The sequence below is a fragment of the Sphaeramia orbicularis genome, chromosome 9, assembly GCF_902148855.1.
Source record: "Sphaeramia orbicularis chromosome 9, fSphaOr1.1, whole genome shotgun sequence".
Taxonomy (NCBI): Eukaryota; Metazoa; Chordata; class Actinopteri; order Kurtiformes; family Apogonidae; genus Sphaeramia; species Sphaeramia orbicularis.
The window spans coordinates 32,994,047-33,009,098 of NC_043965.1; the positions used below are offsets into that span (position 1 = coordinate 32,994,047).

The 15,052-nt window shown below is 37.5% G+C and overlaps 2 protein-coding genes across 3 annotated transcripts in view; both read right to left on the reverse strand.

The window, feature by feature from the left end:
- dtx1 (deltex 1, E3 ubiquitin ligase) overlaps window positions 1–590 on the reverse strand; it is a 54,015-nt gene extending 53,425 nt beyond the window's left edge. For both annotated transcript variants that reach the window (XM_030143460.1, XM_030143459.1), the window contains exon 1: window positions 104–590. The gene's annotated coding sequence lies outside the window, so the exon portion shown is untranslated. The remainder of the gene's footprint in view (window positions 1–103) is intronic.
- Window positions 591–4,549: 3,959 nt separating this feature from the next.
- slc20a1a (solute carrier family 20 member 1a) lies at window positions 4,550–14,112 on the reverse strand. Its single transcript, XM_030144501.1, has 11 exons — window positions 14,004–14,112; window positions 12,419–13,071; window positions 12,199–12,339; window positions 11,300–11,385; window positions 11,118–11,214; window positions 8,410–8,529; window positions 8,097–8,300; window positions 7,517–7,988; window positions 7,246–7,431; window positions 6,049–6,133; window positions 4,550–5,918 (listed from the first exon to the last, which is right to left on the reverse strand). Exons 2-11 carry the CDS (start codon window positions 12,768–12,770, stop codon window positions 5,763–5,765), a joined length of 1,899 nt encoding a protein of 632 aa, XP_030000361.1. The 5' UTR covers window positions 12,771–13,071; window positions 14,004–14,112; the 3' UTR covers window positions 4,550–5,762.
- Between the last annotated feature and the right edge of the window lie 940 nt (window positions 14,113–15,052).

Sequence of the window (15,052 nt, forward strand, 5' to 3'; positions counted from 1 at the left end):
TTAGACGCATTCAAAGCCAATAAAAGCAAACCAGCTAATACCAACACATCCTGAGGCTCAGATTTATTGTTTTCCAGCGCAAATCGATTGTGACCATACAGACCTGTAGGCTGCAGCTGTGGTGCCACACATCTGTCAGGTAGAGGCTGCATTTCTCAGGCTCTGGCCGAAAATCAGCTTACAAAAGAATGAAAAAACAAGGTGCAGGTCTTAGGAGACACCTGACTTTTGCACATCTGTCATACAAATACGCTTTTCCTTCATGCGAAAAGGCAGAATCCTGTCACACACGCACACCTCTGATGTGTCCGGGGATCCGCTGGTGTTCCTGAAACGCCAAACCGTCGATTTTTTTCCCCCCCCTTCCCCTGGATCTGCTACAGACTACATCAGCTTGTTGGTCCGCTCTGTTAAAGTGAATGCATGTCCCAGTTTCACGGTTTTTACAGACTGGGGTGCAGAGCCATTGAGCCACAGTCGCGCAGTAACGCTTACATCATGGATTCACGTAGTAAACACGCATTTACTGTTGCTCGCAAAATAACGCACAACGTCCAAGCGCACCTGTAAGGACCGCCGCTGAAAATGACCCAAACTGTCAATAGCAACTAAATTAGATAATAAAACTTCCGGTGTCACTTTCAGAATAAAACTGCTAGTCATTAATTATTGCGCAGAGACCAGTGGATTTGGAGAACATCAGGCGGAAGACACTGAAATAATACAAATTTGCCCATTTTGGTGCAAATTCCCCAAGAAAGATCATTGTAATTTGGCAAGCAGGAAAGATAAAAGAGAGAAAAGAAGCAAATTTCCGGTTATGAAACTGTAACTCAGTGGTGTCAAACTCATTTTGGTTCAGGGGTCACATACAGTCCAATTTAATCTCATGCAGGACCAGTGAAACACCCCAGAAATACTAATAATAACCCCAAATTTGTCTTTGTTTCAGTGCAAAAAAGGAAAATAATATTATGAATTTACATTTACAAGTTATCTTTTCACAAAAAAATATGAATAATTTGAACGACCATGAACAACCTAAAAGTAAGAGCAATTTTAACAATATTTGTGCCTGAACTTATCATTTGCATTCTTTAATACTTACAGATCACAGTAAGAAACAGGGAGAAAATAAGCAAATTTCCAGTTATGAAACTGTAACTCAGTGGTTTCAAACTCATTTTGGTTCAGGGGTCACATATAGTCCAATTTGATTTCATGCAGGACCAGTAAAACGACCCATAAATACAAATAAAAACCCCATATTTGTCTTTGTTTTAATGCAAAAAAGGAAAATTACATTATTATTATTATTATTATTATTATTATTATTATTATTATTATTATTATTATTATTATTATTATATTTAGAAAATACTCCTTTCACAAAAATATGATTAGCCTGAACACCCATGAACTACCTGAAAGTAAGAGTAATTTTAAAAATATTTTTGCCTCGACTTATCATTTACATACTTTAAAACTTACACATCACAGTAAGAAACAGGGAGAAAAGAAGCAAATTTCCGGTTATGAAACTGTAACTCAGTGGTGTCAAACTCATTTTGGTTCAGGGGTCACATATATTCCAATTTGACCTCATGCAGGACCAGTAAAATGACCCAGAAATACTCATTTTCGTTTTCATTTCATTTTATTCATTCATTCCAATCTAAATGACTAAAAAGGAGCAAGATGAAGAAAACTTATAATACCTGCCCCTTTCTGGAAATATCTGCTTACATCAGATAAGTTGCCGTTACAGCTATTATAGCAAACAGTTTACATGATAGTCAATACAAATAAAACAAATCCAACATCCATAAGTTAAATTATTTCATTACATGCTTTTATAAAGCTTCTCTATTCTTTCCTTATACAGCTTCTTAAACTGAAAAATATTTGCACAGCTCTTCTCTTCCATTACCAAAGAATTCCACATTCTGACACCCACAACAGAAATACACATTTGCTTTACATTAATCTGAACCCTTTGCAGTTTAAAATGAAACATCCTTCTATGTTCTTCATCCTGTGATACTAAAACAAATAATCTCTGCAAATTTGCAGGCAAAAGTCCGTTTCTCACACTAAACACAATCAGCACTAATAATAACCCTAATTTGTTTTTGTTTTAGTGCAAAAAAGGATAATAGTGAAAAGTTATCTTTTCACAAAAGATATGAATAACTTGAACACCCATGAACAACCTAAAAGTAAGAGCAATTTTAACAATATTGTTGCTTGTACTTATCATTTACATACTTTAATACTTACAGATCAGAAAGATCGGATAAGAAACAGGGAGAAAAGAAGCAAATTTCCAGTTATGAAACTGTAACTCACTGGTGTCAAACTCATTTTGGTTCAGGGGTCACATATATTCCAATTTGATCTCATGCAGGACCAGTAAAACGACCCAGAAATACTAATAATAACCCCAAATTTGTCTGTGTTTTAATGCAAAAAAAGGAAAATAACATTATTATTATTATTATTATATTTAGAAAATTATCCTTTCACAAAAATATGATTAACCTGAACATCCATGAACAACCTGAAAGTAAGAGCAATTTTAACAATATTTTTGCCTTGACTTATCATTTACATACTTTAAAATTTATAGATCACAGTAAGAAACAGGGAGAAAAGAAGCAAATTTCCGGTTATGAAACTGTAACTCAGTGGTGTCAAACTCATTTTGGTTCAGGGGTCACATACAGTCCAATTTAATCTCATGCAGGGCCAGTAAAACGACCCAGAAATATTAATAATAACCCCAAATTTGTCTGTGTTTTAATGCAAAATAGGAAAATAACATTATGAATTTATATTTAGAAAATTATCCTTTTACAAAAAATATGAATAACCTGAACACCCATGAACAACTTGAAAGTAAGAACAATTTATACAATATTATGCCTCGACTTATCATTTGCATACTTTAAAACTTCCACATCCCAGTGGATCTACAAAGGTACAAAACATTTGTAACAGGCATCTGGAAATGAAAAATATAGTATTTAATTTTCTGAATATTATACAACTTGTCAAGACTCAATGATACCCTTGAGTGTTAATGTCTTTCGTGTAATTTTTGCACATTGCAAATTCATCCTGTGGGCCAGATTTGACCCCATTGCACACCGGTTTGGCCATATGTGCGACACCCTGCTGTAAAGTATCTCTCAAGGTAACAAACAGGAAACGTAGATTACTCACAGAGGTACAACAACTTTCCATTAGGTAAAATCTGAGCAGAACATGTATTTTTCTCATCCTTAGTCACTTTACACAGACACATCTCTCTGTACAGAAAATATGTATGGCCTAAAGCATTTCTTTGAACATGTAAAAAATTAAAAATACATGAGCAGAATACATTTTCACAGCCAGTGTCCTCTCCCATGATCCTTTCAGATAGTAAAATGAGTCTAAAGTGAAAATACAAAGTGTACTCCATACCTAATAATGCACAAGAGAGATGATTAGTTTCTCAGGAAATTAAAAAATGAAAAAAGTAATATTGGCTCATAAAAGGTGTTCTGTCATATATTGTATTTTCCAAGGTCACTATGAGGAACCTGATAATATTATTAAGAAATTATGAACATTTCTGACAAATCATGATAGCCAGAGTAGGTTTAAAAGCAGCTATAGAACAGAAATGCAAATTTTCCACTAAATAAGTCAAGAGATTCTTTACATATCTCTTGGTGATATGGAGCTCTGAATCACAGAGGAATCATCTGCTTGTATCTGATGATGAAGGTTCAGAAGTTTAAAGCACCAGCTGTTACTGTCGAGGATACATTTCTATGTATGTTTAATTTGCATTTGTGTGCCTTGATTGAAGTGATGCATATCTGTAGTTCAGTGCTTGCAAATATGTTGTTGCTTGTAGCAGACTGAAAATATTCATGTGATCTATATGTATAATATTTCAAACCTATTGTATGAATGATTGCGATAATACATTTATAAGGATATGCGCCTAACACCTGCATCATTAGTGTTTGAGCAGCAAAAGAACAACAGTACCACCTGCTGTCGAAAGGTTAAAACTGCAAATTATTTTGTCAACCTTTAAATGAAAGTTGTGTTATCATATTGTACTTAGAGAATGTCTTGCTGACCTTATATCAGGTATAATGTTTGCATAATAAAAGCTTTGGTGAACTCTATGTATATGGTCCATGTACAAGTATGGTGAATGACTTTCTTTATTCCACCTATTTGAAATAAATGATCAATTTATTTGATATTGCTTTAACATTTTATTTCATATTCAAAACAACCTTAAATTCACAGCTACACAAACACATGAAAAAGAAAAAAGTAGATGATGGAATAAAGACAGAGTAGTAGTTCATATTTGACTCCAAAATGAAACCAAAAAAAAAAAAAATTAGGAAAACATTGCACTTATATATTTCACTTCTCATTGAAAAGTGAGTTACAAAACTAAATCATGTCATAGCCATTATTTAAAAAAATGTTTGTTTCACCTAACTCAATATATAATTTCCAGTTTGTTTGTTTTTTTCATTTATTCAGTTTAAGGTAGAAGATCCTCCTTAATAAATAGGTTAACACTTTTCTGTCATCTATACTGTGCAGAGTACCACACCTACAGTAGTTTAATGATAACTTTGTCATAATGTCCCATGAGTACACACCATCAAACATCCAGTTAATCTTTGTCACCTTCATTCCCGCTCCATGCACCAAGGTAGCAGTGCATCTTTGGTATCTGATAACATTTGGGATGAATTTGTTGTAGTATGTATTGCAGTCTATATAAATTCCTCGTATTTCATCCTCAGTAGATATGTACTTAACAGCTGTCTTCAGATCTGAGTTGTTTTCAGTGTCTTATAGTATCCAGCCGTGTCATACACTTATGCAGCTGTTTATGTCTGATCAAATACTTATCTTGACATATTTCATCGATTTTACAATGCCATACAAAACAAATTGTTGCTGTTCTTCATCAAAAAAGACACCTTTCTCACCTGTTATCTAATGACACATGGATTTGGCATATACAATGACTGCTTAAATAAAAAATAATAAAAACACAATTGTTTCTTTGACTTTGACTGTGTATAAGTAATATTATTTTCTTTAAACTTTTTTTGTTGCGTCTGTTACTGTCCACTTCAATAACAAAAGAAGCTGCACTCTTGTGCTTATGTGTCTCTTCACAGTAAAAGGACAGAGTATCAGGAGGCAGTGTTTGTTATTCTTGAGCAACAGGCAGGATCTGTGATAAGTTCAGCAACAGCACCACCTTGTGGACTCAGTAACAACAGTAAACATCAGCAGGCCCAGCAAAAGATGCTTTTGAGGTTTTTCTTGAGTTTCTTACCAGTTGTTCAAAAGTTAGTTAAATGCATTGACCTCCACTTCAGTTTCCTGTCTTATCAAATCCAAATACCAAAATAGATTTTTTTTTACATTGTTTTAATTATTAGATTTCTTCAAAATGTATTGGTATAATACAAATATACATTGGATACACAGGATCATACATGTCCTATTAAGTAGTGTGTTCAGATTCTACATTGTTTCTTGCCATTTTTCTGGAGGTAACCCTGAAAAACAATGGACTACGATTCATCCATTCATAACATTAACAAATAACAACATAAGAAACATATTTATTAGCACATTTTAATCAGTCAGTCTCATATATATATGACTTCAGGTAGTGGTCCATTAGTTGAATTAACAGTGTGCTGACAGAAGTGAGATGCTCACAGTATAATGTATATAAACAGAGCCATGATTGCAGAGCTGATCAGTCCAGAGATGGGAACTGTAACGAACCAGGCGATAAAGATGTTCCTGAACAGATGCCAGTCAACTGATTTCCTGGAGCGCAGCCATCCTACAGCCACCACTGAACCCACCTGTTTACACACGCACGCACGCACGCACGCACGCACGCACACACACACACACACACACACACACTTAAAGTTAATCAACACGTGTCAAGTGCCAGTGTTTTTATAGCATATGAACAAAGTGTTTCATTACCTTGCAGTGGGTTGTGCTGACAGGGAGGCCGATATTAGATGCCACAACAACGGTTAGTGCTGAAGCGAGTTCAATGCTGAAACCACTGCAGTGGAAGGAAAATAACAGATGTATGCTTTGACGAAAAGACAGTCAATAAAAGGTTCAGCGTGTAAGGAACTGATTGGAAAATGGAATAGAATAATGATTATTATGTTTTCTTTAGTATGTAATCACCTGACAGGAGTGGTTGTGTTTCCATTAACTTAAACTGAACTGTTTACACCCACAGATGGAGCAAGTCTAAGGTACATCGAGTCCATCATGATTCTTTAGTGGCTCAGACTAGATTTCTCCCTCTTTTTTCCCCATTTTATGGCAGATGGTATCCATTTTTAAGCTGTTAATACAGTTTCTTTTAACCCCTTTGGGTGTCAACAAGTTTATTTGCTGCATTCATTGACTGTAAGAAGTGAAGGAAACTACAGACATCCCCACTTGGTTTTTGAGCTGCCATTTTGAAGCCATTTGTTTCTGTTTTAGACATCTTTCCGGGTACAAGTGACTATATTAGGACAGAAGGAGTGGAACTGCAGGAGTGTGAGAGACATTTGCATGGTGTCATGGGTGAGTTAATGCCAAACACTAGCTTCCTGACACAGTAAAACGAACATAATCAGGCATTTGCATGACAAAGTTATTTTGCAGTGTTGTTAGGTTAACTTGTGAACCACAAATACAAATGGATATTGGACCCGAGTCACTCCCAGACGATGGCTTTTTAGATCCAACTAATGGAATTACAGCTCAAAGATAATTTGACACTGGCTCCACTTTGGAGTAGCATGCTATTATAGCAGCTCTATACAGTCTAAATTGTTGTGTATGCCCTTTTGTGAAATGCTCTAGAAACATTTGTAGAATTTAAGTAAGTACTGTACAGGTTGTCTGCAGAAACAAGTGGTTAGAAAGCAAGTACATTTCTGGTCTGTCACCGACTATGCTTGAAACCAGAATTAATTCTCATATATCCTTTACTAGAACAGACAAATGAAACACTGCAGCTAATAACAAGGACCTTTAGTGGTTTTAGTGGTCACTATAATGGACAGGGAAGTTGTATTTACCTGTTTACAATCTGCAACCTCACTGCTAGATGACGCTAAACATCACACACTGAACCATTAAAGTAATGTAAGTGATGTCAAAGTTACATACCTTGAGGGTGTAATGGGAGTAAGGTCTTTGCCCATGGTCTGAATCACCCTTCGACCCCATACCCAGAGACCAGCGCAGATACCCACACCACCATACAGCAGCAACCAAATGGGTGTGGGACTATTAGACACCACAGAGCCACTCTCATATAGAAGCCAGAGTGCCACCAGTGGACCAATTGCATTGCTAGAAATGATTAAAACATTCATTGTGAGTCCTCTAAGTCAACAGAATACATCAACATTCCTCAAAGGTTACCACCTGTACCTACCTGACATCATTTCCTCCATGAGCAAAGGAGCCAAAGCATGCTGTAAGTATTTGGAGGAACTGGAAAAGCAAGGAAACAGCTGGTTGGTCGATCTCCAGCTCATCTTCCTCCACTGTGAGGTCTTTTGCAGCCTCCAGAGCCACAGCCCCATCTTGGACTGCACTCACGGTGGTCACTGAGGAGCTGTAGCTACTGTAACTGTCCACCCGGGACCTCCTCTTCAGACTCCCATCCAGATCTCTGTATTTAGGGTCCCCTTGAATGCCATAGATGGCCATGGTGTAAGAGGTGTAGCTGTTGTTCCTTCGGATGGGCCGCTCCTCTGTATCACTGTCTCCAATGCAATCCCCAACCTTGGCCATGTGAAGCTTGTGCAGGAGGTCTTTGTAAAGTCCAGAATCTTTGTGAATGGTGTGGGACCGTCCACTGTGAGGATCTGTAATCATCATGGGGCCAACAGTGCCGTTCAAAGCTATAACAAATAAAAAGTTCAGAATTAACATCCAACCTGGATTTGTTGTGTCATGTAGAGGACAAGCTAGATTCTTTGTCTATTATTATTTTTGTTAGTGTCTCTCACCATTGCTAACATCCAGATCTTTGGTTTCCATGTCATTGTTGTCCAAATCTGCCTCCTCAGATCCACCGAGCTTGAATGCCACCTTCTGAGTGTCAGCTGGTGGGGTCTGGGGACGAGGCTGAGGTACTGGGGGCTGCTCTGCAACTGCAGGTTTACTGTTGTTATCCATCAGTGGAGTCTCACAGGGGGCAGCAGCTGTTTCTCCTGAAGTAAAATGCAACATAAAGAAGAATATGCATCTCGTATCCACCTTAAAATTAGACTTCATGAGCTCTTGAATGGGCACAAATCCCAAAGCAAAATATGTACTTACGCTTTATTTTCTTCTTGAGGCGTGGGCAGACAACAAACCAAACTACCAAAGCTGTGACGAAGGCAAAACCCAGTGAAATGCACGGCGTACCCCACCATGGCATTCTGTCAAAACCCAGTACTGCGCACACAAGACATGAAAAAGAACTCTATCTCAGATATGGACATATAGTAACTTATCTGCTGTAATTCTGATTCAAACCAATCTTCACTGGAATAATTGGATATCCTTTTACCACGGATGTCACCTCTACACCAGGGGTACCTCTTGTTAGTCATGGTCATGAAAATTACTGTAATGTAACTGATTTAGAGTCAGTTCTTGATGCAAACATGAATACACAGAAAAAAAATCTTTAAGTGGACTAAACTGAGCAAATAGGTGAGAATGCTCCACTGTGATTAATAAGTTCTTTTAAATCATAACTGATGCAATAGCTTCTCATTTCAACCATCAGTTTGTGGATAACTTAAAGACTGGACTGTGTTTCAATGGAAAAACAACATGTGGTCTGATGAGTCCAGATTAACCCTGTTCCAGAGTGATGGACGCATCAGGGGGAGAAGAGAGGCAGATAAAGTGATTACCCATCATATCTAGTGCCTACAGCTAGAGCTATGGGGGAAGTGTTATGACCTGAGGTTGGTTCAGTTGGTCAGGTCTAGGTTCAGCATCATTATATGTCCAATAGGAATATGAATATCAATGAAAAAACTGAATGACCAGGTTTGAACATCAGGGTTTTTTTTTTCTTACATGGATTTATCAGACATAAATTGTGAAAGAATGGCTCAGGAAGCACGAGACAACATTTTCCTAGACCTGAAGCTCATAGAGAATCTTTGGGATGTGCTGGAGAATACTTTACACAGTTGTCCAACTCTCTCATCATCAATACAAGGTCTTGAAATAAATGCTGTATGGCAAAAGGCGGCCCAGTGAAATATTAGAGTCTGGGTTTTTATTAATTCATTCATTTTATATTTGGCCAGGCTATGTATTTTAATTATCCCCATGGTTATGAGATTTTTAGCTTGATTTTTCTCAGAGAATCTCTTTTACATCCAAAGATTGATATTGGAGACTAAAATATTTCAAACTGAATTTATTCTGAGGTGAATAAACATGGGATCTGGTGAATTGAACTTGAACTGATTCAGGATATCAGTGGCAATAACTACTCCTATTACCATCCATCTGCATTTGCACATCTTATACTACTTTAAATTTTAAGTTCTTAGCCTTTCATACAGTATAGCTCCATTTTGTACATACTTTTTGACTGCACACCTTTATATTTTATACTTTTTTTTTTAAAGAGATGTCTGTGTCTTACTGTGTTGCTAGTTTGATCTAATTGCACTGTCTAGGGCAGAAACACCTGCAATTTTATTGTACAACTGGTGTAATGACAATAAAACCTATTCTATTCTATTCTATTCTATTCTATTCTATTCTATTCTATTCTATTCTATTCTATTCTTCTGCTTTGACAATTAATTTACAGCCAATGCTTCTTCTTCGAAACAAGAAAAAACTGTAAGATTAGAATATATTTCTAAGAATCTCTGCCTCCTTTCACAAATATAGAAACTGACATACATGTATCTTGTATGTATGGTGTGTCTACCATTTCCAAGGAAAAAATGCTATCATCACTCCAAGATAAACACACCCCTTCCCGTCTTATGACTTGCGGTCATGTGAAAATTATGTAAAAATGACTAAACATCCTGCTCTTTGGCCATAGTGTACACAGCAGTATTAGGAGGAGCATTCACTCCACAAATCAGATAGTGACCAACAGACTAGTCCTGCAACCCGGTGATAAAACACTCAACGAACACTCTGGTTAAGACCATTTAGCTGCTTTTACTTTTTTAAAGTAGATTAGTGGAGCAGCTACACTGAGTTTGTCTATGAGGGATTAAATTAGACAGGTTAAGTCAGGTTAATATGACAATATTTACTTTCTCATTCTAACTCAACTTACCTGTTTTTCCTCTTGTAGACAGTGACAGGTTAACAACTAACAAATAAAAGTAGCAGTTGCATGGACGTAACCCATCATAGATATGCATGTGAAGCCAAAGTGGCCACAGATAGTGTTAACTGAAGAGGGTGATAGCGATGATAGTTTCTGTATTACTAAACAAGTTGGCATGTGTACAGAAATGTGTCATAGCAGGAGTTATGGTGTGTTATATTCCGTGACCCACACACACCGGCCTGCAGCCTTCAGTGAAGGGCCCAGGCCAGTTGACTTCTCGATAAGTTCAATCCTGTAAATGAAACAAAAAGGAGTAGAAATTGTCCATTTAATAGTTGTATCTCTCTCAGGTTGTTGTTCAGCTGGTTTTATTTTATTGTTGATGTGTTTGCTTGCATGTCTCTAATTATTTCTAGCTTTTTAATGTTAGTATTATTATTTGAGGGCAGCAGTCCACCAAAGTTAATGATAAACCTAACATGAGCAAAACATAGAGTGCTCTGATATGTTTAAACATTTATGGAGCGGTCCTCTCCTCTTTTGACACCTACTTTTGTTCTAATGCCATCAACTCTGGTCTCTGTCTCCAGTGACACATTTATTCAGACCTCATCCAGGTCCAGGGAATTCAGCCCATTCAGCTGCTGTGTTAGTACAATGCAGCAAGCGGGAGTCAAAGGTGTAGTAGTAGTGAGTGATGAATGAATGCGGTACTCACGTGGTGCTCCTGTAAACATGATGGAGAAGAGGTTGACACCCATAGTGATGGCGTAGAAAATAGGAAGAGCTCTGAGGCCGTTGGGTACAGGATCAGCCTGTGGAGGTAATTGTGTGAGCACTCAGCGATATATTGTCAAACTACACTCATTAACCATCTATCCTGGTTAAGAAATCACTTACCTTGTTCAGAATAAATTTGCGTACGAAATAGAAGAGAATCCCTGACATGATACCTGACAGCACAGGTGACAGGAACCAGGATGCCACTTGGAGACAGAAAAAGATATTTGGAATAATATTAAAGTTCCCTTCCATTCAGAACATGCAGAATGACATGTGAGTGGATGGAGGATGTTTTCACATTCATCACTTTAAGTGGCAGGGTTTTTATAATGTAATGTCAGAAACATTTTGGGGCCAGTCGGGATATACCATGACACTTTAACGAGGTTATCATTGCATGTGCGCTTTAAATAGATTAGGTAGTAAAAGACATTTCTGATGGCAAAAAGTTAAGCTTTTAAACAAAACATTCTTTACATACTCTAATTCTTTTTAGCAATGACGAATAAGACACGTTGTAACAAGCTTACATAAATAGGGAGTCACTGAAGTCCTTTTTTTTGTTATGCAAACACCTCCTGGTTACAGACACTTGTTTATTCTGAACTATGGCACACTACCCATTTACTGGGCATGTGCTGCTAAAAATCTGAGATTTGTACACAGCCTTGGCTCTGTAAACAAAAGATATTGCACCAATCCACACTACACTATTCCAGGCTGGAAAACATCCCATTCCAGCAGCAGAGGACATTCATGCTTGTGCACGGGATAAAGGAATTTGGATTTGGGGGAGGAGCTTCTAAAGGAGCATGAGGTAACAAGTGTGTTTGTTTGGACTGAACACAAATATTGGCCTTTCTCTTACTTTAACCTTTTTTCCCATATACTATTGCTCAAAGCAGAATATTTTTTTTATCATGTCTTACAGCACAACTGGATGGGATCTTTAAGTATTTGATTGTGTTAAAAGAGGTTAAAAGATTGACGGTTGTATGTAAGCCCAGTATATTCACCAATGCGGAGCAGCTCCATCCATCTGACCCCTTGGTGACCTCTGGCTACCATGGAGAAGCCGATTGTGGCTCCAACAATGCAGTGAGTTCCAGAAATGGGGAGCTTCAGGAATGATGCAACCAGCTGCCATACAGCAGAGCCTGTGGTTCACAAACATGACCATGAAGTCACCAAATACCTTCCAAGAAAAACTTACTTCTAATATGCATCAATACTTACCACACATTGCACTTATCGACCCTGCCATCAGGACGTGCTCAGATCCATTGTACATTCGAACATCAATGATGCCCTGTCGGATGGTCTCGCTGACTTTGGCACCCAGCAGCACTGAACCCAGGGTCTCAAATATGGTAGCCAGGATGCAGGCCTGCCGCAAAGTGACCACACCGGAGCCCACTGCCGTGCCAAAGGAGTTGGCCACATCATTTGCCCCAACAGAGAACGCCAGGATAAAGGCAATGATGAAGCCTATTATCAACAGCCACATGTATCCTGACATGTCAGACTGAGAGGCCAGAGCCACTGTAGTGGCTGTCGCAAGTGTTGCTATTGTAGTTGAATCCATCATTTTATATTTATTCTTTTAATATTTGTTTAACTGAGCTAAATTCAGTGTTTGATGGTGGCCTATGAGGTAATATGTGTTTATTTATATAAAAAAAGAAAATGTGCCTGTTTAAGGGAAGGATTAATGAATCAGAAAATCTTTATCCCCCCCTTTAGTTTGGGTTTGAAAGTGCTTATGTTACAAAAATCTAAACTTATTGCTATCTAGGTATGCTTGGTTTGTACATAGGCTTCATCAAAAATTGAAAGGCTATAGAGAGGGGAAATGCATCCATTGTGATGGCGAGCCACGAATAAGAACACTGTAAAACACACACACACACACACACACACACACACACACACACACAAATTACTAGTTGTTAACACAAATTCAACAATGCACTGTTATTTATTGCTCCACAAGCTAAATTGAGTTATATATAATAAAGCTTAAAACTAGCTGACAAATAACAGCAGCGTGCATCGAACATGATTTACTCTACCACAGCAGAGGGAAGTGGTCATGATAAAGTGCTTTATAGCAGTAATAAGTCAGAACAGTTGTAAGGCACATTAAAGTTTCTCTGTCCGTATCTAGATAATGGCTCTTTGTCTCTATGAACTATTACTGCTCAGATACATTAAACTCTGTTCACAACAAAGACAGGAAGAGGATCTCCATTTGCACTCATAAATAATGCAATGTAAAATGCTTTTATTAACATTACATTCTGGAAAGAATTTCTACCACACTTTAAACAGGCTCATTTAGACTTTTTTTTGTACAAACTTCTGTGCAGTTATAGGTGTCTTTAATCTCCTGTGGTGTTTTAATAGGATTTTCTCAGATTTGGAACCATTAATAGCCACTATAAAGAAAAAAAAGAAACACTGTCTGCCAATCATTGTAGTATTTTTTTTTTATGTCTTTAAATGTTTTTGGAGCTCTTCCATTCAATACAGGTACACAGTGATTGTTACACAATTATTGTAGCACTCTCAAATTCCAGTTAGCATAGTGAAATCACACATAAATCCACTTACGACTTCAAAAAGCAACTGTAGAGCTGTAAATAATTGGCCTATTCACTGAGTTTGGTCTAATACTGACTAGTGACGATCAGTATAGAAAATAAAGGTATGTTAATCTACTTATAGTCTTGCATAATTCAGAAATGCAGTGACCACAGAGAGATATTAAACAACTAGAAACATAAATAAAACACAAACAACACAAATAGTCTGTACTCACATGTGAGACCTCAGTTTTCCGCTGTGTATTTGGCTGCAATGCTCTCTGCCGGCCCTCCTATGTAGAGTAAAAAAAAAAAAAAGAAAAAAAAAAAAAAAAAAAGGAAGGCTTCAGCAGGCTGTGACTATGCAAAGTAGTGAAGTGAATTGTCAATTGTGTGTGCTGCCTGTAATGTTTGGAGGCTCTGGGTAGTGGAGTTTATATATTAGGCAGCCGGTTGAGTGCACGCCTTTCACTTGGGTCATGGGACTGCAGCTGCCAGCTAATGTTTAGCTATTGTTTGTTGACAGGCAATGATAATTACAGCTATGTTTGATTATGTTACTTTGCTGTATATGAACAAGAAATCCCCAAATGACACTTTATAATGAAACAAAGATCTTCTGTCTATTTCTGTGTCACTAAATAAACATAAAATACTAACAATAGGCCTACTGCTGCTGCTACCAGTAATAGTAATCATCATAAAATTACTTTGAGATCTTAAAATGACTGATGTACTGTGCCACATGATCAGTATAGCCTTCACTCTGGTGCCACCTACTGGCCACATTTGGTATTTTTGCTTCACAAAAATAATAATAGCCCTGTCTCTGTATGTCAGTATGTTTAAAGCTCATGTTTCCACCACAAAAATGCTTTCACTCCCTATTTAATAACAACAAAGTACACTCCAGGCGGTGAAAAACCACCACAGTGTGCACAGCTCACTAAGCAAGTTGGTGTAACTAAGCAGAATGTGAAGTTTCAGACAGTGTTACTGATCAACTCATGGTGCTTTACCCAGAAAGTCCATGAACGTCAGCAGAATTTACTCTTTTTCCGAAATGCTACAGTGGTTCCAATTCTGCTGATAAGTTCCTTTTCATTACTCATTGTTTAACCCTGGGTAGGTGATACTGTATATATGATGGATCTGGGACTGAGGGAAATGCTACCTGTGTGGAATATTTTGACCTCTCTTAAACATCTGACCAGTTTCAAGGGAAATGACTCATAAGTCCAGTCTTTGACATGCTCAATGCTTATGTTTAATTATGCTTCAGATA

Coding starts and splice junctions, on each gene's coding strand:
- slc20a1a (XM_030144501.1), bottom strand. CDS start 12,770: ATGATGGATTCAACTACAATAGCAACACTTGCGACAGCCACTACAGTG. Junction 12,340..12,418: donor GTCGATAAGTGCAATGTGTG/GTAAGTATTGAT, acceptor TGTGAACCACAG/GCTCTGCTGTATGGCAGCTG. Junction 5,919..6,048: donor TCAGCACAACCCACTGCAAG/GTAATGAAACAC, acceptor GTGTGTAAACAG/GTGGGTTCAGTGGTGGCTGT.